At 37.6% G+C, this 24,731-nt stretch overlaps 3 protein-coding genes, 2 long non-coding RNA genes and 1 pseudogene across 7 annotated transcripts; 5 read left to right on the forward strand and 1 right to left on the reverse strand.

Annotated features, from left to right (window-relative positions):
• Positions 1 to 608, reverse strand: LOC108099981. Its single transcript, XR_001771965.1, has 2 exons — positions 452 to 608; positions 1 to 267 (listed from the first exon to the last, which is right to left on the reverse strand). It is a non-coding gene; the product is annotated as an uncharacterized LOC108099981 (long non-coding RNA).
• Positions 609 to 4,820: 4,212 nt separating this feature from the next.
• On the forward strand, positions 4,821 to 5,413 carry LOC108099802. The gene is made up of 2 exons (XR_001771949.1): positions 4,821 to 5,064; positions 5,165 to 5,413. It is a non-coding gene; the product is annotated as an uncharacterized LOC108099802 (long non-coding RNA).
• Positions 5,414 to 9,936: 4,523 nt separating this feature from the next.
• On the forward strand, positions 9,937 to 24,241 carry LOC108099936 (gamma-glutamylcyclotransferase-like). 3 transcript variants are annotated; one of them, XM_017203606.2, is made up of 3 exons: positions 9,937 to 10,028; positions 23,282 to 23,684; positions 23,892 to 24,241. In XM_017203606.2, exons 2-3 carry the CDS (start codon positions 23,335 to 23,337, stop codon positions 24,202 to 24,204), a joined length of 663 nt encoding a protein of 220 aa, XP_017059095.1. In that variant the 5' UTR covers positions 9,937 to 10,028; positions 23,282 to 23,334; the 3' UTR covers positions 24,205 to 24,241. The 3 variants fall into 3 exon arrangements, with proteins under 3 accessions (XP_017059095.1, XP_017059093.1, XP_017059094.1); XM_017203604.2 differs by lacking the exon at positions 9,937 to 10,028 and adding an exon at positions 22,214 to 22,337; XM_017203605.2 differs by lacking the exon at positions 9,937 to 10,028 and adding an exon at positions 22,272 to 22,290.
• On the forward strand, positions 13,344 to 14,029 carry LOC108099725 (annotated as a pseudogene).
• LOC108099724 (complement component 1 Q subcomponent-binding protein, mitochondrial-like) lies at positions 17,702 to 18,417 on the forward strand. Its single transcript, XM_017203346.1, is given in 2 exon segments — positions 17,702 to 17,996; positions 17,999 to 18,417. Coding segments are annotated over 2 exon segments (714 nt in total).
• LOC108099722 (gamma-glutamylcyclotransferase-like) lies at positions 19,643 to 20,574 on the forward strand. The gene is made up of 2 exons (XM_017203345.1): positions 19,643 to 19,992; positions 20,265 to 20,574. The coding sequence occupies exons 1-2, from the start codon at positions 19,643 to 19,645 to the stop codon at positions 20,572 to 20,574; spliced, it is 660 nt and encodes a 219-aa protein (XP_017058834.1).
• Positions 24,242 to 24,731: the final 490 nt, after the last annotated feature.

The raw sequence follows: 24,731 nt of genomic DNA on the forward strand, positions 1-24,731 counted from the left end.
TCAAGTTAAGGCAAAAACTTAAAGTTTAAGTTTCTTGTAGCAGTGCAGCAGCACAAAGCTATCAGCTTACACATAATGGCCCGCTTTTGAGTCTCTTATATGCCCAACTTCAATCCGACTTTCCGGGTAATTATGTCCCATGTAAGCTTCTGGCAACTGCAATCAGTCAGTTGGGTCCTCCCTCTGCTTTTCCTCTTCGATTTATCCGAAAAGAGGGATATAAAATATTCACTCGGAAGAGCTCAGGTAACCGGTCAGTAGATTTAACTGGAGAACAAGAACAAGAGGGTGGTTAAAAAAATATAACTACTTATTTCAAATCATATAATGTAATTTATATATTGACTGCAAGAATTTTTGGGATATGAATGCACATCAACTTCACTTCAATTTGCTACTAGTCGAAAAGTGGAGAAACCAAGTGACTAAGTAAATATGTGAGGAGTATTACAGCTGATGTGGCTCTTTCCGAAACTCCCTTCGCTCGCCAGTCAAATTCAAACAGATATATAATTTAAATGGGAGCAATGCTAAAGAGATCAGAAGAGGTACGGGGAGAAGGGCTCCATTTCTTGCACATTTTCCATCAAATATACGCCAATTAGGCCATTGAAACTGAGAAGGTCAGCGGTGAAAAGTAAAACTAGAGGAAAGAGTTTACCTAAGCGATTAGCTATTGAAATTCTCAAAATCCTTGAAAGCCAACCGTTAAATCGTAATATCACTGGCTTAATCCGAATCCTATACTTGCACTTAAGTCTGTAAGTATAAAAGTCTGCTCTGTTGCCACAGACCGGCTGTCCAACGATATTTGATAACGATCTACGATGAACGTCTTTCTAGGCGGTGTGCTCTTTTTCCTTGGATTCTTCCTCCGCAACGTGGAGGCTGCTCCGAACAGCCTCGTCGTAGGCAGGCCCCCATATAAGAGGAGTTAGATGCGTGAAACAAAAATCATATAAATAATAACAATAATACGCAGGTATTAAATACATTTTAGTACTCTTTGTTAAGAAATAAATTCGCAAAAGCAATGGCCAGTTCTGCACAGTTCCCCCTCTTTCCACTGATTAATTAAATCACCCTTAACAGCAAGGCTTCCATGTCACTCGAAAGAACGAGAACAGGAGGGTGATTTATAACAATAACATTACTAATTTCAAATGATACAATACGGTTATTAATATGCAGACTCCAGGAATTCCCTTTAACAAAAAACATCCAACCTTAACATAATCACACTAATTCAAGGCTGGCAGTTACGCGCTTTTTAAAACCACCCGGTAATGAGCCAATAGATTTTAAGGTAGAGCCGCATACGAGTGCATATCAACTTCCCTTCAATTTGAACCAAAGTGACTAAGTAAATATGTGAGGAGTATTACAGAAAATGTGCCTTTTCCGGAACTCGCTTAGCTCGCCGGACAAATTCAAAAAGAAATTATATTAAATATGGGGGAATACTAAAGAGATCTGAAGAGGTACGGGGAGAAGTGCTCATTTTCTTAAACTTCACATTTGCCGTCAAGTAGACGCCACGTGAGCCATTGAAACAGAGAAGATCAGAGGTAACAAGTGAAATTGGAGTAAAGAGTTTACTAAACCGATTAGCTATTTAAATTCTATGAATCCATGAAAGCCAACCGTTAAATCGTAATATCATTGGTTTAATCCGAATCCAGTACTTGCACCCAAGTCTGTAAGTATAAAAGTCTGCTCTGTTCCCACAGACCGGATGTCCAACGATAATTTGATAACGATATACGATGAACGTCTTCCAAGGCTGTGTGCTCTTTTTCCTTGGATTCTTCCTTCGCAACGTGGAGACTGCTCCGGAGCCCGTATGCGAACCCCCCTTCTATGTGCTCCTAGATGGAACAATACCCGCGTTTAAATAATTAATAATAATAATACGCAGGTATTAAATAAATTGTAGTACTCTTTTTAAAAAAATAAATTCGCAATAGCAGTGGCCAGTTCTTAAATGCTTGCGGAGCTTTCTTATCCACATTAATGCTTTTTGGAAATATTACCCAAGACGTGCTAGAGATATTTTAAATGCACAGTTTCCCCCTCTTTCCACTGCTCGTTAATTAAACCACCCCGAACAACAAGGCTTCTATATCACTCAAAAGAACGAAAACAGGAGGGTGGTTTAAAACAAAAAAGAAAATTTCCTTTATCACTCAAACCGAGAGCATAGGGGCCTGCCTCTACAACTTGTAGTGGATACATTAACCTTTGGTATTTTCGATCAGCCTGGTGATTAGCTTGAAGCGACTTATCCTAGCGGTGGGTTGCCACCTGGCGCCATCTAGGAGTATTTGAGAACGATCTACAATGAACGTCTTCCAAGGTTGTGCTATTTTTCCTTGGATTCTACCTCTGCAACGTGGCGACTGATCCGGCTCCCGACGTCGTATGCAAAAAAAACGAGATCAATGCAAAAGGGACTTGCTTAAAAGTGGTCCCACTTTAAAATAAATAAAAATAATAATTCGCAGGTATTAAATAAATTATCGTACTCTATGCTAAAAAATAAATTCGCAATAGCAATGGCCAATTCTTAAATGCGGAGTTTTCTTAGCCACACTATGGCTTATTGGAAATTCTACCCAAGACGTGCTAGAGATTTCTTAAATGCATAACTTTTCGCCTCTTTTCTCTGCTCATTAATTAAAGCACCCAAAACAGAATGGCTTCCATGTTACTCGGAAGAGCTCAGGTAACCGGCCAGTAGATTTAGTTCAAGAAAACCTTGAAAGCCAACCGTTAAATCGTAATATCACTGGCTTAATCCGAATCCAATACTTGCAGCCAAGTCTGTCACTATAAAAGTCTGCTCTGCTGGCTGTTGCAGCTATGCAACGATATTTGATAACGAAATACGATGAACGTCTTCCAAGGCTGTGTGCTCTTTTTCCTTGGATTCTTCCTCCGCAACGTGGAGGCTGCTCCGATGTCCCCCGTGGACTGCCCCGTGGGCTATTCGGACAGGGGACACGGTTGCGAAAAAAAAGATTGGCTAAATTGAAAAATAGCGTTACCTTGCAAATGAAATGTTGTTCATTAATAAACCGGAGAAAGCATTTTATTGTATTCATGATTTGTCTATTTGCTTACTTGCTATAATTATTTAATATATGTTTACGTCAAAAAATAACTGCACATTATTGTTTATTTTTCAGGCTTCTGTTCTGTTCTGGTAAGTCTTAAAATGCATTGAACGTATGCTTAGCCACAGTGCCAGAAAAGCGGGAAATTTTTATTCGCCAGACTTTTAAATTTTTGCTGATAGCAGAAGAACAGAGGATGTTTTTAAATTGTTGTTCTTTATTCTCAATCTTCCTATCGCACTCTAGTCAGTTGAAGGTGCTCTTATAAATTATTAAATTATATGACGAACAGGCGAATCTAGAATTAGTTTTAAAGCTAGAGACCTAATATATATGTTGTGGGTAGGCTTAAAGACTTAGGTCTGATGAAAAATTCATATATACTATTTAAAAAATAATATTTATTTTATAACAAGAAGGGAAGCTAGCTTCGGCAAGCCGAAGCTTATATACCCTTGCAGTCATAAAATATTTCAAACAAAATACATAAAGGCAAAACAACATCGAACGATTTTTCTTTTAATTTTCCATATTTTCGACTATTGTTCATATGTCAGCTATATGATATAGTTGTCCGATTTTGAAAAAATTTATTTCGTTATTCAAGAGTCGTTAGAAAACTCTATATTCCAAAAACATGCTTGTCTAATGAAAAACAACGATGTTATCATTTTATTTCCGTTAATACTACATAGATTTTTCGATCTTTCCTATGCAAGCTAAATGATATATGTAGTTGTCCGATTTTTATGAAATTTTTTTCTCGGTTAGGTAGTTAAAAAATTAGATGTTGTAAAAATCATGCTTGTGAAATAAAAAAACAACGACGTTTTAATAATTTCGCAATTATTTCTATATATATTTTTCGGTCTTTCCTATGGCTGCTATATGATAGACTTCTCCGATTTTGATCAAATTTAATTCGAAATTCAATAGTAGTTAGAAAACGCCATCTGGAAGAATCAAGTCGATCTGATCAAAAACAAAGGCATACGAATCTTTTATTTCATTCTCTCGTATGGGAGCAATCCGATATATCCGTCGGTCGATTCTGGTCGTGATGTTGATCAAGAATATATATACTTTATGGGGTCTGAGGTGTCTCCTCCACAGCATTGCAAACTTCTGACTGAAATTATAATACCATTTGCTTGCGCAAGGGTATAAAACAGAAGAAATATAAATTTCATAGCTTCTTAGGTATTCTAACTTTTGCACTACATTTTTGAAAGTCTTGCAAAAACAACAAAAATATAAGGCACGACTATATCATATTTCTGCCATAGGAAACATTGAAGAACTGTTCAGATTTTTCATAAATTTAATTTGTACAGCCTGTATTAGAGGCATTACAATTCATTAAGAATTCAGATTAAGAAAATAAAATTGGACTATATACTTCCATTAAAATGATGATAGAATATAAGAATATCGTTTCCATAAGTTTTCCTAATAGCTGACCAACAATATGAAAATATCTTTTTTTTTACTAAAAACGTAATATGAGCTAAAATTTTTATAGGTTTTAATTTATATTTCTTTTACTTAATTTTTATAAACTTTATTTGTTATAACTAACATCTTAGGTAGCATAGATGACTAGACATCATCAGTGTTATTGTAAAACCTGTTTATTATCTTATATTGTATTTATTGACGAAAAAATGTTTTGTAGTACTCTGCACTTTATATGTTACATTTTACTTTAGTCTAGGGTAAAAAACGTTTTCAGTTCCTATCAATACTGCAATGCTGTTTTGATTAGCTACGTTTGCACAACAATTTTATTCAAGAGTAAATTGTCAAAATCGAGCATGTGTTGGCCGCGACCGAATCGTTTGGTTTTCGATTTCAATATTTGGCGACATGATGGCAACATATCATGGCAAAAAGGAGGACATTTGCGTTTGTTTGTTCGGGCGCCGCAGTGACAGGCGATTGCTGCGCTGTATGCGAATGTATTTTAAATGATTTTTACGATTTTATTGCGGAATTTGTTGCATGTTCTCCGTGGATGTTGGTGTGGCTTGCGGCGGGACTTTGGCCAGTTTGACATGGTTTCTGGCCAAAACCAATACCAGATCGCACCCGGGCAGGCGACAGGAGTTGGATGCGTTAAGAGGTCTGACATGGCCGTCATGACAGCTGAACTTTGTGGTGATTTATGTGTTTGACTGCGAGTGCCAGGTAGAAAACGGGATTCTGATGATGACAGCAATGCGTTTATAAAAACTACCAAATCTTATTTTGCTCTAAGGTAAATTGCAGCAATAAATTTTGTGTTCATATTAAATATATTTATTTGCGGAAAATCATTTAATGTAGGTTAGCTTACACATCTCAGAGATCCCAAAAAATGTGCAAGCCTAAATGGAGGGCTCGCGCTTTGCAGATAAAGCAGGAGTTATTCCCTACTGCTACTTGAATATCCTCTTAACATGGTTAATTTATAGCACAACTTGCCGCAAATCATTCAATTGAGTGCCCCATCTCAGACCTGATGGCCAGAAACAAAAACAGACGCCTGCATAAATATTCATACATGGTAACCACACTGAATCCTTGTCGTTGTTCCCGTATCTTGACTGATTTTCACGCACACATGAGCACGTAAGGAGCGCAAATGATCACAGCATCGTCATCATCTTGTGCCGCTTCTACAGCGTCATTATCTTCGGCGGAATTCACGCCAAGCAGAGCGAAAACAAGCATATTCTGCCAAAACATATCTTCGGCATGCACGTATTCATAGATACTCGAACACACGTAATTTGCATTTGCCGGCATTTACGGCTTTCGAAGCCATCGAAATGCCAACTGTGGAGTCGTCATTTATATCTACCACCTGCCGGTAGTTTTTGTCGTGTAAATATCGCACATCAAGTGTCTTTCGTTACTTTTTCGGTACTTTTTCATTCACATACAGATAGCAGCCATATGATAAATGGATTTTCCGCCTCCACGAACTTTGCATGTCGCATGGAGTGCTAGACTGCTGCCTTTTGCTTTTACTCGTTTGCCTTTCTCATTTAAAGTTTCGCGCGTAAAAGTTTGCCGCTTTTATTCGCGTATACGTGTCGTATACGTATTTGCGTATCTCTGCTCAGATCTCTTTCAAACCATAGCCGTTTCCATAGATGATAAATAGCGCTCAATTTAAAGTGGGCTATTATTCGCCTTTTTAAACAAAGTTTGGTGTTGTGACACAAAGGATGAAATTGTTATGGGTTACCATGTATTGGGTTATTTCGATTAAAAGTTGCATTCTTTATGATAATCCACAATTTACATATATTTGTATGTTAAACAATAAGGTGAGATAATTATATTCAACTTTAAATTTTGTAGACTCAAAATATTTTTTGCAGAGCTTTCCAAACTCTGAACTTTTTTAACTTAATGAATGTACATGGTTCTACACAATCAAGTTGGGTAGTTTAAACTTTTGTTATATGTCAATAAATTTTATTTTAAAACTAAAGCTTTAGCAAATTAAGTATTTAACAAAGCGTGAACGAATCAATTAACTGGATTGCCGCATGAAGCAAATACCAAATAGTATTTGCATTTAATTTATTTGTTTTATGCACAGTTTTAATTAATTTTTAATGTTCAGCAAGGACAGCAACGAAAAAATCAAACAGCATTGGTCGATTTATGGCGATTGTTGAACGAGGCGAAATCCGCAAAGAATTCACCACGCGCGTGTGTGTTTGTGGGTGTTTGAGTGGGTGTCTCTATGAATTTCCAACAAGACCTAACACGAGTCTGCCATTAAAATGATTGAGCCGCAAACCAAAGAATCCACAATAAACATCCGCCCAAATTGCCAAGTAAACGGATTAAATTTCCGATTTCCGTTATGCAAAGCGGAAAAGAGACTTTAGACTGGGAAAAGCTTTAAAATACCCTGAAAATTCGATTTTCTCAATGGGAAAGTCTGTCACTAATATAAAAACTGGTTTTACCTAGAAAAAATAAACTTTTTACAAGTTCTTTGTGTGGCTTTACTTAATTTAAAATTTGTTGGAGAACATTTTGACCAGCACAAGCTTAAACAACCTTATGTTCAAATAATATTTTAAAAAGTATTTTAGCATAATTAAGTTTTGATGACTTTTTGGATTTCATCGATAAAATCCGAAACACTGGGAATCCAACAAAAATAAATCTACCTCCTTTAGTGAGGGTATAATTATGAGGGGCGACGACAGAAAGATTCCGTAATCAATTTAAGCGCTTGAAATATCAACAAGGACTTGAGAACCGCTGGCAAGTCACGTTGTTTGAGCGGAGCTTCTTGATGTGTGGTCTTGTCACAAGGAAAACTTTTCGGCAGGTGCGCAGCTCAAATATTTGCATGGGAAATACTGAAGCCACGGGGAAAGAGAGGCAGTCGTGTGGTAAGGAAGACATATTTTTGTGGCTTAACGCAAAACATACTCGTAAATATATTTTTTGGGTAGGAAAGTCAACGGAGAATCGCTGAGGTAAGAATTGAAGTACCGACTTGACCTCAACTGAACCCACTTCGCCAATCAACGTCCCTTCAGATGAAAAACGAGTGTGCTAAATAAATACTTTAATTTCCAATTATTCTTATTTCCGATTGGCGTTTAAATAAACTTAGCATACTTAAAATGCATTTAAAGAAGCCACTGGGAAGCTGGTCATTTATATACTTTTAAAATACAAAATTCAAGACATGAAACATTTACTTGAGTTCGAAAAAAACGTGTTTTTTATTTATCGGAGCTCGGAGATTCTCTAATATGCTGAAACAATAAACAACAATAAAAAAACCGTATTTATTTATTACCTGTCCATTGTATTTTAAAAATACAAATTACTCGCTTTCTGGCAGTGTGGTAAAATTAGCAGTTTGTCCAAAATTGTTTAAAATGAAAATCCACTCAAAATTCAGAGGAGTGACCTCATTACGCATACGCAGTGTGTGCCATAGCTCAGCCAGCAGAGTTTAACCAGATAAGCACCGTCGCATCATCATAATCAGGCAACTTGTATCGAGGGCATCAGCATTATTAGCAGCGCCATCGCCGACAACAAAGTGATAAACTGCTCGACATCCAGGCATCAGGGAGTCAATTATATAACGATGCGTCGACGTCGAAGTGGCTGCTGTTGCCCCGCCTGTTTCGCATGACAAGCTCGTTAAAATGTATGTTTTGTTTGTATTCCCGGGACGGAGGAATCTAGGATGCTCCTCGCATGACGCACTCATTTCTGGCGTGCTCTGCAGGACCTGCACAGGATTCAAGGGGTTACAGCCCGCAACTATCCTTCCTCAGTCGGTTGCCACAGGCAGCAACTGCCACAATAGCTGTCACTGCCTGGACTTTTGTCGATGGCCATAAAACAGAAGCTTAAATATTGGATCGGTTCTAAGCGCCGCGGTTACAGGCTACGAATCATAATCATTTGATTATAAAAAAGGAAGAACAAGGGTTTCATCATTATTATAGTTATTATACGTTTACAAGACGAACTTTAAAATATTGAAACTTTAGTAAAAATTGTTGAACGGCTTTCTTTTTTATTTTAAATTCTTATAGCAAGTTAGCAAATCAACAAATAAAAATTACATATAATGCTCTCTATTCAATCTCCGTTTTATTAATGAGCAACATTTCATTTGCAAGGTAAAGCTATTTTTCCCAATAATTTTAATTATTAAATTTTAATTATTAATTTTTACACAAAATGCAATATATATAATTTAGATATTGCATTTTGTGTAAAATTCTAAATATTGTTTAAGAAACACAACATGGCTATAAACGACCCGAATCAAGTTAGGTCAACATGAACTCTTGTCGTAGTGCAGTGATAAGAAAAACCGTTCATTTTGTCGCACAAAAAATTTAGAATAACAATGAAAATCTTAAAAAGAATAATTGGAGTTAAATGGAAAGCAAATATGGGCTGTAAAACCGGATACATAAACGTTAAAAATAATCAACCAAAAAATGTTCATTCAGTCGGTAAATATCACTTTTATGCCAGCAGCAAACAGAAAAACGTTTTATTGGCTGTCCGAAGATAGCCCACAGATAATTATAAATATTTGGAATAAAATCGGTGTTTGCCAACCAGTGAACCGATTGAGTGCACTGCAGAGCCCGCATTAAATCGGATAATCTGTGGCGATGTGCAGTCCCACCAGTTTGTCTTTTCCCGAAATCGGGTTTTCAGTAGAGAGTGCAGCACCCGAACTGGCAGGAAGAAGCCTGAAGGAGTCTTCCTGTGGGATCCTGCACATGTTTACATGAAGCTGTCTGCATTCTGCAGTCGCGGCTGCATGCAAAATTAATAAGCCATAACCAGTTGGTTTATGTTCCGGGTTTCAGGGACGAGGAGGCCTTGCTGTTGGGGTGATTTAATTACCGGGCAGTGAAAAGAGGAGAGAAGTGTGCATTTAAGAAACCTCTATTAGGTGTTGGGTAAAATTTCCAATAAACCATAATGTGAATAAGAAGTTGTATATCGATATTGCGAATTCGTTTTTTAACAAAGAGTACTAGAAATTATTTAATATCTGGGTATTATTATTATTATTTATCGTAGATCGTTATCAAATTATCGTTGGACAGCCGGGCTGTTGCAGCAGAGCAGACTTTTATAGTGACAGACTTGGCTGCAAGTATTGGATTCGGATTAAACCAATGATATTACGATTTAACGGTTGGCTTTCAAGGTTTTCTTGAACTAAATCTACTGACCGGTTACCTGAGCTCTTCCGAGTAACATGGAAGCCATTCTGTTTTGGGTGCTTTAATTAATGAGCAGAGAAAAGAGGCGAAAAGTTATGCATTTAAGAAATCTTTAGCACGTCTTGGATAAAATTTCCAATAAGCCATAGTGCGCTGTCTAGTCATCTATGCTACCTAAGATGTAAGTTATAAAAAATAAAATATTTAAAAGTAATTAAATAGCAATATAAATTAAAACCTATAAAAAAAATTAAACTCATATTATTTTTTTCGAAAAAACATACATATTTTTCTATTGTTGGTCAGCTATTTGGTTACCTTATAGTACTACTTAGGAAAACTTAAGGAAACGATTTTCTTATATTCCATCAACATTTTTATAAAAGTATGAATCCATAATAAATAGTAATGCCTCTTATACAAGCTATACAAAGTAAATTTAATAAAAATCTGAACATTTCTTCAAAGTTTCCTATGGCAGAAATATGATATAGTCCTACCTTAAATTTTTTTTGTCTTTTTCAAGATTTTCAAAAATTGTATAAAAAATTAAGTAGTCTAAGAAGCTATGAGATTTATACTCCTCTTGTTTTTATAAAATAAAATATATTTTTTAAATAGTATACACTACCTAAAACAAATATATTAGCTCTCTATATTTAAAGGTAATTCTAGATTCGCTCGTTCGTCATAAATATACAGCCATTAAAAGCTGTTTAATAATTTTTAAGAGCACATTCAACTGATTGCAGTACAATAGGCAGATTGAGAATACAAAAAAAAATCAATTTAAAAACCTTCGCTGTTCTTCCGCTATCAGCAAAAAATTCCCGCTTTTATGGCGCTGAGGCTAAGGTTCTTCAATGCATTTTTAGAATTCCCTGAAGAGATAGTCCGAAAAATAAACATTAATGTGCAGTTATTTTGTTTACGTAAACATAATTTAAATACTTATAGCAAGTAAGCACATTAAAAAATCATGAATACACAGCCTTGGGAGACGTTCATCGTAGGTCGTTATCAAATATCGTTGGACAGCCACGCTCTGCCAGCAGAGCAGACTTTTATACTTACAGACTTGAGTGCAAGTATAGGATTCGGATAAACCCAGTGATGGCTTTCAAGGATTCCTAGAATTTCAATAGCTAATCGCTTAGGTACATCTTTGTCCTCTAGTTTCACTTTTACCGCTGACCTTCTCTGTTTTAATTGACGTACACTTTATGGAAAATGTGCAAGAAAACTAGCACTTCTCCCCGTACCTCTTCCGATCTTTTAGTATTCCCTCCCACTCCACTCGTATCCCACTCTCCCTAAAATGTATTGGCTTATTTACCAGCCTTAAATCAGTGTGAGTATGTTAAGGTTAGATGTTTTTTGTTAAAGGGAATTCCTGGAGTCAGCATATTAATAACCGTATTGTATCATTTGAAATTAGTAATGTTATTGTTATAAATCACCCTCCTGTTCTCGTTCTTTCGAGTGACATGGAAGCCTTGCTGTTAAGGGTGATTTAATTAACGATCAGTGGAAAGAGGGGGAACTGTGCATTTAAGAAACTTCTAGACATTTAAGAACTGGCCATTGCTTTTGCGAATTTATTTCTTAACAAAGAGTACTAAAATGTATTTAATACCTGCGTATTATTGTTATTATTTATATGATTTTTGTTTCACGCATCTAACTCCTCTTATATGGGGGCTTGCCTACGACGAGGCTGTTCGGAGCAGCCTCCACGTTGCGGAGGAAGAATCCAAGGAAAAAGAGCACACCGCCTAGAAAGACGTTCATCGTAGATCGTTATCAAATATCGTTGGACAGCCGGTCTGTGGCAACAGAGCAGACTTTTATACCTACAGACTTAAGTGCAAGTATAGGATTCGGATTAAGCCAGTGATATTTCGATTTAACGGTTGGCTTTCAAGTATTTTGAGAATTTCAATAGCTAATCGCTTATGTAAACTCTTTCCTCTAGTTTCACTTTTCACCGCTGATCTTCTCTGTTTCAATGGCTCACTTGGCGTATACTTGATGGCAAATGTGAAGTTTAAGAAAACGAGCACTTCTCCGCATACCTCTTCCGATCTCTTTAGTATTTCCTCCCATTTAAATTGCATTTCTATTTAAATTTGTGTGTCGAATTCCGGAAAAGGCCACATTAGCTGTAACACTCCTCACATGTTTACTTAGTCACTTTGGTTCAAATTGAAGGGAAGTTGATATGCACTTGTATGCGGCTCTACCTTAAAATCTATTGGCTCATTTACCAGCCTTAAATTAGTGTGATTATGTTAAGGTTAGATGTATTTGTTAATGAGAATTTCTGGAGTCAGCTTATTAATAACCGTATTATATGATTTAAAATTAATAATTTTATTGCTTTAAACCGCTGAGGCAAAGCATTGGTTCTTCAATGCATTTTAAGAATACCCAGAAAATACATATAGCCTGAAAAGTAAACATTAATGTGCCGTTATTTTGTTCACGTTATCAAAGAACAAGACTTTCTGAAAAAAATCACAAAAATCTTGACTGAAAAAGAAAGTCAAGAGTCGAGCTTTTACCCTTTCAGTCATCAGAGATGTCAAGCAAAATGCATAAAAGCTAAACAACATCTAGGTTATGAAGATTCACCGATATGAAAGCTGTATAATATAGTCGTCCGTTTTTTATACCCTTGCAGATCAAAAGGGTATTATAATTTCAGTCAGAAGCTTGCAACGCAGGTAGACATCTCAGACCCCATAAAGTATTATATATATATTCTTGATCAGCATCACGATCAGAATCCAAATACATCTGTACTTATTTTTTTGACCTCTTGTATGGGAGCTATCCGATACAGTCGGCCGATCCGTCCCGTTCCGACTTATATACTGCGTGCAAAACCTACACAACTTGTGGGAAAGTTTCAGCAAGATAGCTTTAAAACTGAGAGACTAGTTTACATAGAAACCGACAGCAGGACAGACGGACAGACAGACAGACAGGCAGACAGACAGACGGACAGACGGACAGACGGACAGACGGACAGACGTACATACATATTTCGATTCAGATGGTGATGCTGATCAAGAATATATATTATATATATATATATTTTTAATTCTCTATATTTTCGACTTTTGTTCGTATTGCAGCTATATGATATAGTTCTCCGATTTTGATGAAATTTAATATGCAATTTAAGAGCAGTTAGAAAACTGTATATTCCAAAAATTATGCTTGTCTTGCGGTATTTCCGCAGGTGTCTTTGCAAGTGCGTAGCTCTAGTTTTATTCGTCCCATCGGTTCACGCTAGAGCTTTTTGAAAAGCTCTTTTCACGCGCTATGGAGAATAATAAAGAAAAAATACAGCATATTTTACAGTACTACTACGATATAGGGAAAAATGCCAATTGCCATGCTGCTCACATTGGACATTACACATTCGGCGTGTTGCACATTTTTCTCTGTTTAATGAAAGTTAAAGACCAAATCACGGTTATATAACAAGATGTACAGCCTGAGAATAGCCACCATGAGATTGGCCAGCCAGGCCAGCTCCAGTGCGGGTTCCTTGGGCAAGCGCTACTTCACCCGCAGCTTGTGGCACATGACCAAAAAGCCGGTGGCCGCCGGAGGATCCGATCACGTAACCGTTCTGAGCCTCCAGAAGCCCAGCATAAATTGCACGTGCGGCTGCAATGTGCACACCAAATGCGAGCGAGAGCTGGTGGAGTTCCTTACCGACGAGATCGTGGCCGAGCGCAAGGTACAGAAGGGCAAGTCGATTCCCAGCACACTCGATGGGTGAAGCTGACCGGCGCCGATGTGGAGCTTACCAAGCAGACAGACAAGAAGGAGGTGGTAGTCAGCTTTAATGTGAACCACTCCGTGGACAGCGAGGAGGAGCCCGAAATCAATCCGAATGCCGACAAGCCGGAACTGGGCGAGATGAGGAGCAAGCCCCAGTTCGAAGTCGACATCATCAAGGGAAAGTCGACGCTTTCCTACACCTGCTCCTTCCTGCGAGGCGAAGCTCAAGAGGGCGAGTATAATGACGTATTTTCTATTGATAAGATGGCAATCCTTGAGGGCTACTTGTACGACTTGCTGATCAATCTGCTGGAGGAGAAGGGCAATAGCCACTTAAAAACGGGTTTGATCAGTTGTGCTTTTGGTTTTTCTATGTGGTATTAACGGAAATAAAATGATAACATCGTTGTTTTTCATTAGACGAGCATGTTTTTGGAATATAGAGTTTTCTAACGACTCTTGAATAACGAAATAAATTTTTTCAAAATCGGACAACTAGGTATATCATATAGCTGACATATGAACAATAGTCGAAAATATGGAAAATTAAAAGAAAAATCGTTCGATGTTGTTTTGCCTTTATGTATTTTGTTTGAAATATTTTATGACTGCAAGGGTATATAAGCTTCGGCTTGCCGAAGCTAGCTTCCCTTCTTGTTATAAAATAAATATTATTTTTTAAATAGTATATATGAATTTTTCATCAGACCTAAGTCTTTAAGCCTACCCACAAGAAATATATTAGGTCTCTAGCTTTAAAACTAATTCTAGATTCGCCTGTTCGTCATAATTATGGTATACACCCATTAAAAGCGGCTTAATAATTTATAAAAGCACCTTCAACTGACTACAGTAAAAACATCCTCTGTTCTTCTGCTATCAGCAAAAATTTAAAAGTCTGACGAACAAAAATTTCCCGCTTTTCTGGCACTGAGGCTAAGCATACGTTCAATGCATTTTAAGACTTACCAGAACAGAACAGAAGCCTGAAAAATAAACAATAATGTGCAGTTATTTTTTGACGTAAACATATATTAAATAATTATAGCAAGTAAGCAAATAGACAAATCATGAATACAATAAAATGCTTTCTCCGGTTTATTAATGAACAATATTTCATTTGCAAGGTAACGCTATTTTTCAATTTAGCCAATCTTTTTTTCGCAACCGTGTCCCCTGTCCGAATAGCCCACGGGGCAGTCCACGGGGGACCTCGGAGCAGCCTCCACGTTGCGGAGGAAGAATCCAAGGAAAAAGAGCACACAGCCTTGGAAGACGTTCATCGTATTTCGTTATCAAATATCGTTCGACAGCCGGTCTGTGCAACAGAGCAGACTTTTATACTTACAGACTTGGGTGCAAGTATAGGATTCGGATTAAACCAATGATATTACGATTTAACGGTTGGCTTTCATGGATTCATAGAATTTCAATAGCTAATCGGTTCAGTAAACTCTTTACTCCAATTTCACTTGTTACCTCTGATCTTCTCTGTTTCAATGGCTCACGTGGCGTCTACTAGACGGCAAATGTGAAGTTTAAGAAAACGAGCACTTCTCCCCGTACCTTTTCAGATCTCTTTAGTATTCCCCCATATTTAATATCATTTCTTTTTTAATTTGACTGGCGAGCTAAGAGAGTTCCGGAAAAGGCACATTTGCAGTAATACTCCTCACATATTTACTTAGTCACTTTGGTTCAAATTGAAGGAAAGTTGATATGCACTCGTCTGCTGTTCTTCCTAAAAATCTATTGGCTCATTTACTGGGTGTTATTAAATCTCGAGTAAGTGCCAGCCTTAAATCAGTGTGAATATGTTAAGGTTAGATGTTTTTTGTTAAAGGTCAGCATATTAATAACCGTATAGTATCATTTGAAATTAGTAATATTATTGTTATAAATCACCCTCCTGTTCTCGTTCTTTCGAGTGACATGGAAGCCTTGCTGTTAAGGGTGAATTAATTAACGATCAGTGGAAAGAGGGGGAAACTGTGCATTTACGAAACTTCTAGACATTAAAGAACTGGCCATTGCTTTTGCGAATTTATTTATTAACAAAGAGTACTAAAATGTATTTAATACCTGCGTATTATTGTTATTATTTATATGATTTTTGTTTCACGCATCTAACTCCTCTTATATGGGGGCTTGCCTACGACGAGGCTGTTCGGAGCAGCCTCCACGTTGCGGAGGAAGAATCCAAGGAAAAAGAGCACACAGCCTTGGAAGACGTTCATCGTAGATCGTTATCAAATTATCGTTGGACAGCCAGTGTGACAGAGCAGACTTTTATACTTACAGACTTAAGTGCAAGTAGGTTTCGGATTAAACCAATGATATTACGGTTTAACGGTTGGCTTTCAAGGATTTTGAGAACTTCAATAGCTAATCATTAAGGTAAACTCTTTCCTCTAGTTTTACTTTCACCGCTGATCTTCTCTGTTTCAACGGCTCACTTGGCGTATACTTGATGCCAATGTGAAGTTTAAGAAAACGAGCACTTCTCCGCGTACCTTTTCCGATCTCTTTAGTATTCCCTCCCATTTAAATTGCATTTCTATTTGAATTTGTGTGTCGAATTCCGGAAAAGGCCACATTAGCTGTAATACTCCTCACATGTTTACTTAGTCACTTTGGTTCAAATTTAAGGGAAGTTGATATGCACTCGTCTGCTGTTCTACCTTAAAATCTATTGGCTCATTTACCAGCCTTAAGTTAGTGTGATTATGTTAAGGTTAGATGTATTTGTTAATGAGAATTTCTGGAGTCAGCTTATTAATAACCGTATTATATGATTTAAAATTAACAATTTTATTGCTTTAAACCGCTGAGGCAAAGCATTGGTTCTTCAATGCATTTTAAGAATACCCAGAAAATACATATAGCCTGAAAAGTGCCGTTATTTTGTTCACGTTATCAAAGAACAAGACGTTCTGAAGACAAGAGTCGAGCTTTTAGCCTTTCAGTCATCAGAGATGTCAAGCAAATTGCATAAAAGCTAAACAACATCTAGGTTATGAAGATTCACCGATATGAAAGCTGTATAATATAGTCGTCCGTTTTTTATACCCTTGCAGATCAAAAGGGTATTATAATTTCAGTCAGAAGCTTGCAACGCAGGTAGACATCTCAGACCCCATAAAGTATTATATATATATTCTTGATCAGCATCACGATCAGAATCCAAATACGTCTGTACGTCTGTCCGTTTGTCCTCCTGTCTGTTTCTATGTAAACTAGTCTCTCAGTTGTAAAGCTATCTTGCTGAAACTTTCCCACAAGTTGTGTAGGTTTTGCACGCAGTATATAAGTCGGAACGGGACGGATCGGCCGACTATATCGGATAGCTCCTATACGAAAGAATAAAATAAAAAATTCTGAGACAGTTGTTTTTGATCAGATCGACTTGATTTCTTCCAGATGGCGTTTTCTAACTACTATTGAATTTCGGATTAAATTTTATCAAAATCGGATAACTCTATCATATAGTAGCAATAGAAAAGATCAAAAAAGATATGTATAAATTATGGAAAAACAAGAAAGGAAGCTAGCTTCGGCAACCCGAAGCTTATATACCCTTGCAGTCATCACATATGTCGATCAAAATGCATAAGGGCTAAACAACATTGATACTATGACGATTTTTCTTTTAATTCTCTATATTTTCGACTTTTGTTCGTATTGCAGCTATATGATATAGTTCTCCGATTTTGATGAAATTTAATATGCAATTTAAGAGCAGTTAGAAAACTCTTTATTCCAAAAATTATGCTTGTCTTGCGGTATTTAAGCTAGGTTTCTTTGCAAGTGCGTAGCTCTAGTTTTATTCGTCCCATCGGTTCACGCTAGAGCTTTTTGAAAAGCTCTTATCACGCGCTATGGAGAATAATAAAGAAAAAATACAGCATATTTTACAGTACTACTACGATATAGGCAAAAATGCATCTCATGCTGCCAATTGCCATGCTGCTCACATTGGACATTACACATTCGGCGTGTTGTACATTTTTCTCTGTTTAATGAAAGTTAAAGACCAAATCACGGTTATATAACAAGATGTACAGCCTGAGAATAGCCACCATGAGATTGGCCAGCCAGGCCAGCTCCAGTGCGGGTTCCTTGGGCAAGCGCTACTTCACCCGCAGCTTGTGGCACATGACCAAAAAGCCGGTGGCCGCTGGAGGATCCGATCATGTAACCGTTCTGAACCTCCAGAAGCCCAGCATAAATTGCACGTGCGGCTGCAATGTGCACACCAAATGCGAGCGAGAGCTGGTGGAGTTCCTTACCGACGAGATCGTGGCCGAGCGCAAGGTACAGAAGGGCAAGTCGATTCCCAGCACACTCGATGGGTGAAGCTGACCGGCGCCGATGTGGAGCTTACCAAGCAGACAGACAAGAAGGAGGTGGTAGTCAGCTTTAATGTGAACCACTCCGTGGAGTGCCCCGAGCCCGAAATCAATCCGAATGCCGACAAGCCGGAACTGGGCGAGATGAGGAGCAAGCCCCAGTTCGAAGTCGACATCATCAAGGGAAACTCGACGCTTTCCTTCACCTGCTCCTTCCTGCGAGGCGAAGCTCAAGAGGGCGAGTATAATGACGTATTTTCTATTGATGAGATGGCAATCCTTGAGGGTGAATGGAACGACAAAGTCTATGCCGTCGCCGGCGACGAGCTCGATGGCTACTTGTACGACTTGCTGATCAATCTGCTGGTGGAGAAGGGCAATAGCCACTTAAAAACGGGTTTGATAAGTTGTGATTTTGGTTAGCGAACAATCTACATGTTTCTGGAAAAACGGACTTTGTTCTGTTGTTATTTAAATGGAGTACTGTAAACCACCTTATTTTAAAGCTCTTAGAATTATCTTTAAGTGGGTAGATTTTTCGTAGATTTTGTTTAATAATATAGACAATTACCTACTGCTTTTTGTTGCTTCAGAACTGCCTGGCAACAGTTTCATCTTGATTGTTGGAATCTTAACTTTAGACTAGACTGTTGAAGCTAGGGAAGCTCCTTTTTATAACACAGATTTGCTCTGATTATCTCTGCTAAGAGTGATTTCCCTTTTGGGAACTACGCCTTTCTGTTTGTGCTCCGTTGGGATCCACAATTTACTAATACATCTATGTACAACTGAAATATTTACAACAATAAAAATGTATGCAGTTTATGTACCCAATACAGTTTCCATTTCCACTGCAACGATAGCTTCAAAGTTTTCGTTCTGGTGCAGAGTGGTCGAGGATGCGCAACGTCGAAAATTGCAATAAAATCGCTGAATCGATCGAAAGAGACCGGCATAGTCGCAGCCGTAGCAGCGGCCAAGAGCTGGGCAAGAGTCATCAAACCGTTATAAACCATTTGAAGCTTGGTTTCAAAAAGAAACATTATTGATCGTATGGATGCATGCGAATCGCTTCTATATCGCAACAAAATCGACCCGTTTTTGAAGCGGATGGTAACTGGCGATGAAAAGTGGGTCACTTACGACAACGTGAAGCGCATACGGTCGTTGTCGAAAAGCGGTGAAGCTGCCCAGACGTTGGCCAAGCCTGGATTGACGGCCAGGAAGGTTCTGTGTGTTTGGTGGGATTGGCAGGGAATCATCTACTATGAGCTGCTCCCCTATGGCCAAACGATCAATTCGGACCAGCACTGCCAACAACTTCCATCAGAATGATGCCAGGCCACACACATCTTTGGTGACGCGACAGAAGCTCCGGGAGCTCGGATGGGAGGTTCTTTTGCATCCACCGTATAGCCCGGATCTCGCACCAAGTGATTACCACCTGTTTCTGTCCATTGGTAGTTGAAGTTGGCCACAAGAGAGTCCTGTGAAAATTGGGTCTCCGAGTTTTTTGCCAATAGGGAAGCGAACTTCTATAAGAGGGGCATTATAAAGTTGGCATCTCATTGGGAGCTCGTCATCCAACAAAACGGAGATCAAAAGCAGTTCCACGCTCAGCCAATCGCTAAAAAATCCCTTTTTATAAATGTATTGCAACTGCCTCATCGGTGTCGTCTTCTGCCTGTTGGTAAATCTTTTCAAAGCTGAAGAAATCAGCAGCGAGGATTCGAACTTCTCCTTGGATCTGCCAGAAGTGCGGGGAAACAAGTTCCTCTACTTCGGCTTCGGGAGCAACATGCTAGCCGACAGGATCCACATCAAGAACCCAACGGCTGTGAAGATTGGGCCCGCCCTGCTTCCCGACTATCGGTTGGACTTTGCTCGCCATTCGGCTCGTTGGAAAGGTGCGGTGGCCACCATTGTGCCCACTTTGGGAGATCATGTGTGGGGCACGCTCTGGGAAATCGATATCAGCAATCTGCCGGATATAGACAAGTGAGTATACGCATTCAGGGGAGTATAGATATAAAGATATAGATATAGATATATGTATCCATTAAAATACCAATACTTTTAGGGGTATTATACGTTAACAAAATTAATTTTAGACTTCTTGCACTGGGTAGCTCCTTAAATACTATTCAGCTTTTAACCAAATTCTATTCATGTCTTTAAGTAAATTGTTGAAATTAAGATTTTCGACCACTTTGTGAAATTTATTAGAATGATAATATTTATGCTTTTAACCCCTATGTTATTTTATATAGACAAGAAGGCGTTAACATGGGCATTTATGAGCCCCAAACGGTATACGTTAAAGTGCGTAATGAGTCCAAACAAACTCCTGCCCGTGCTTATCTACTAGTCGATCAACCGGAGACCAATCTATACGAATTTTCAAAGGACTCTATTCCTGCATCCCGTCAACCCTCCCATACTTATTTAAAATGTCTCGTGAAGGGCGCTATTCAGAGCTCCGTTCCAGAGGAATATGTTCGGAAATTGATGGGCATCAAGCACAATGGTCGCGTGGTCAAAAAACTGGAAAAGAAACTGAAACTGCGGCATATCGAATAACTAGTTATTTAGTATGCCATCAAATAAATTACCTATTACTCAGACCTTTATTTGAATCAATTAATCGAAGCTGATTCCAATTTATACTAATAGTATAGTCTGGTAAGTAAAATAATTGAAAAGTGCTTTATACCATTTGTAAAAGATGGAAAGAACCTTTGACCAAAAGGCTTAAAAACTTCACTTTAAAATTAACAACAATCAATACAAAGGGGTTTAATGTTTTCATATCAGCAAAACTTATAACCAAATCCCTTGATTATAAGAACAAAAGAGTGCAGACAGACATTGATCCCATTTTCTAGATAATAATTTTCTTGCTAATTGAAAGCAAATATGTTGGTCTTCCTAGCAACACCATCACAACAACAAAAATGTTGCTATCATGCATAGCAACCATTTTCCAGACATAATGGAAACTAGTTAATTGCAACCCAAAAGACTAGTATTTAAAACAATTTGTAAAGCCAGAGCTGCGGTCCAAATAATTATTTATTTCATAAATATAAATTAAAATATGTTATGTTATGTTAAGTTACATCATAAAATATCAAACATCAAACAGATCGCTTGAAATTGTTTTTAAAAACTACTTTGACAGATAGTGTAAGTTTTCAGTTATTAAGTTAAATTGTTATTTAAAGATAAAAACTTATTTTATTTCAAGGAATTTTGAAAAACAAGAAAGGAAGCTAGCTTCGGCATTCCGAAGCTTATATACCCTTGCAGTCATCAAATATGTCGAACAAAATGCAAAATTCCTAATTCAAGAGTCGTTAGAAAACATTATTATCCAAAAATCATTCTTATCTGATGAAAAACAACGATGTTATAATTTTATTTCCGTTATTTCTATAAAGATTTTTCGATCTTTCCTATGGCAGCTATAAGATATAGTTGTCCGATTTTTATGAAACTTTTTTCTCAATATCAGAGTTGTTAAAAAACTTGAAATTCAAAAAATCATGCTCGTGGGATAAAAAACAACGAATTTATAAATTTATTTCCATTAATTCTATATATATGTTTCGATCTCTCCTATGGCAGCTATATGATAGAGTTGTCTGATTTTGATAAAATTTAAACCGAAATTCAATAGTAGTTAGAAAATGCCATATGGAAGAAATCAAGTCGATCTGATAAAAAATAACGGCGTAAGATTTTTTTTATTTCATTCTCTTGTATTGGAGCTATCCGATATAGTCGGCCGATCCGGCACGTTCTGACTTATATACTGCGTGCAATAACTATACACCTTTTGGGAAAGTTTCAGCAAGATAGCTTTAAAACTGAGAGACTAGTTTACATAGAAACAGACAGACGGACAGACGGACCGACGGACAGACGTACATACATATTTCGACTCAGATGGTGATGCTGATCAAGAATATATATACTTTATGGGGTCTAAGGTGCCTCCTTCACTGCGTTGCAAACTTCTGACTGAAATTAAAATATGACCAGAGAGTGAAAACTATGTAATCTCCTCTTCAAAAAGTTGTCTAGTTCATCAAACTATTTCCGGACAATGATGCACTTGCTACATCCTTTAATGCTGTTCTTAATAGTAAGAAATCATCTGGGTTTTCACGGTTATAAATTTCTACGTTGTTTGGCTTAAAATTTTATTTTCTGGAACAGCATGCTTATAGAATAAAGTCAACAACACTTAAATTAGTTTGATATGGCTTCCAGAAAGCTCTCCTCGACGTCTTGGTAAGGCCGGCAGTTAATTCACTCGGTAGTATAATGACAATTACAAGGCAAGTGGTGGGATCCTCGTGGCCCGAATTTTTTTTACTTATATTATGCACTGAACTTACATATTCTTCAGTCAGTCAGGAGACACTTCAGACCCTATAAAGTGTATATGTTCTTGATCAGCATCACAATTTGAATAGAACTAGATGCGTACGTCTGTGTCCGACTGACTATTTCTATGTAAATTAGTCTCACAGCTTTAAAGCTATATTGATGAAACTTTACTAAAGTTGCTTTTCGTTCATCTTGAATATGTAATCAAATTCCTAGTAGAGTGCCAAGTATCTAATTAACAACTTTGCTAATTTCTAACCGAAAATATTTTCTTCAAGGTACAAATTCTGAGCATTACAAAATAGCTGCATTACAATTTTCGAAACCACCTTAACCTGATTTAATACAATAGACAAATTAAAATACTTGGGCAAGTGATTGTTGACTGGCAAACAAAAATTTGAATACTCTGTCTTTCTGCTAAGAGCGTAAATTCAAAAGTCTCTTCGAACAATAGTTTATGTACTCTTTGTGCTTTTCTTAAGAGCAAATATACAAAAATCTTTTCATTAATTCTGATAACAATAAACAAGTGGAATGGCTATAGTCGAGTGCCAGACTAGCAGATACTCTTTACTCAGATGGACAATCTTAATTGACCTCTTTTTAAAACTTATTTTGCTGCGTATTTATGAATTATAATTATAATTTCCAAAATTTGTGCAATTGGTAAAATAGTTTTGACTCAAGAAATACAACACTGAGAGGTTGTCTGGATCAATTCACTCCAATACATTTTGGAAATTCTTAGAACTGATATTCCTGAAAAATAAACATTTATGTGCAGTTATTTTGTAAATAAAGCACAAGGGGCTTATCTGAATAAATCTACCCCAACCAAATCAGAGAAAGCTAGACTCACAAACCTGAAAAATATAATTTAATCTTTCAGAAGCCGTTCCACGCTCAGACAGTCCAAATCGTTTGAAAGTTCCGATTTGAAAAATGTATCGCGACTGTCTCACTGGTGTCATCTTCTGCCTGTTGGTGGCTCTTTCAAGAACTCAAGGGAACAGCATTGGAGATTTCAATGCCTCCTTGAATCTACCTGAAGTACGGGGAAACAAGTTCCTCTACTTCGGCTTCGGGAGCAACATGCTAGCCGACAGGATCCACATCCAGAACCCAACCGCTGTGAAGATAGGACCCGCCCTCCTCCCCGATTATCGGTTGGACTTTGCTTTCGAGTCGGGTCGTTGGGGAGGTGCAGTGGCCACCATTGTGCCCACTTTGGGGGATCATGTGTGGGGCACGCTCTGGGAAATCGATCTCAGCAATCTGCCAGATATAGACAAGTAAGTATATGCAAAGATCTTACAAGTTCAGTCTATATTATTTATAAATATATTTGAAGCCGATAAAAGTGCCTACAAATATTAAAATTTATATTTGAATAGCCATAATCTTACCGTTTCAAATTACTGTTTTCTTTAAGATTTCATCTATATATCTTTTGAGATTCTTGAAGTATATGCTCTTCACCTGTCTTTTAATTTTTTTAGCCAAGAAGGCGTTCATGAGGGCATTTATGAATCCAGAACTGTCTACGTTACCCTCCGTACTGAGTCTAAACAAACTCCTGCCCGTGCTTATCTGCTAACCAAGCAGCCGGAGACCAATCTCTACGAGCTTTCGATGGACTCTGTTCCTGCATCCCGTCAGCCCTCGAAAACATATCTCCAGTGCCTCGTAAAGGGCGCCATTGAGAGCTCCGTTCCAGAGGAATATGTTCGGAGATTGAAAGGCATCAAGCACAATGGGCACGTGGCCACCAAGCTAGAGGAGAAACTGGAGCTGCAAAACATCGAACTTTAAGCAGCAAATACATCTAATAAATTACCTGCTACTCATATTCACCCGTAATTTTAAATAGTAGCTAATTTAATATTATGCTTGTAATAATTTTATTTATAACCTTTTATCGTAACGAATTGCCAAACGTCGAGCAAAATGCATAAGGGCTTGACAACATCGAGGCTATGATGATTTTTTTTTATTAATTTTCTATCACTTCTCATGCTGTACCTATGACATAGTGACGTACATACGTATATATACATATGTATATGATATGGGCGTTCGATTTTTATGAAATTTAATCAAAACTCAACAGTCCGTTAAGCTATATATTCCAAAATTCATGCTTGTATGATTAAAAACAACAACGTTGTTTAATAATAATTTTTTTATTTGCCGTACAATAGTGCAAGTATAACATTTTAGTACGGTTTTCAGAAACATTTTCAAGTGCATACACTCTTTGACAGGCTGGTAAGGTCGGCAATAAATTCATTCGACAGTACTGCCAAATCTGCTTACCAGGCGATCCTCATGGTGGTGCG

Source organism: Drosophila ficusphila, unplaced genomic scaffold (assembly GCF_018152265.1).
Source record: "Drosophila ficusphila isolate 14025-0441.05 unplaced genomic scaffold, ASM1815226v1 contig_106, whole genome shotgun sequence".
NCBI lineage: Eukaryota > Metazoa > Arthropoda > Insecta > Diptera > Drosophilidae > Drosophila > Drosophila ficusphila.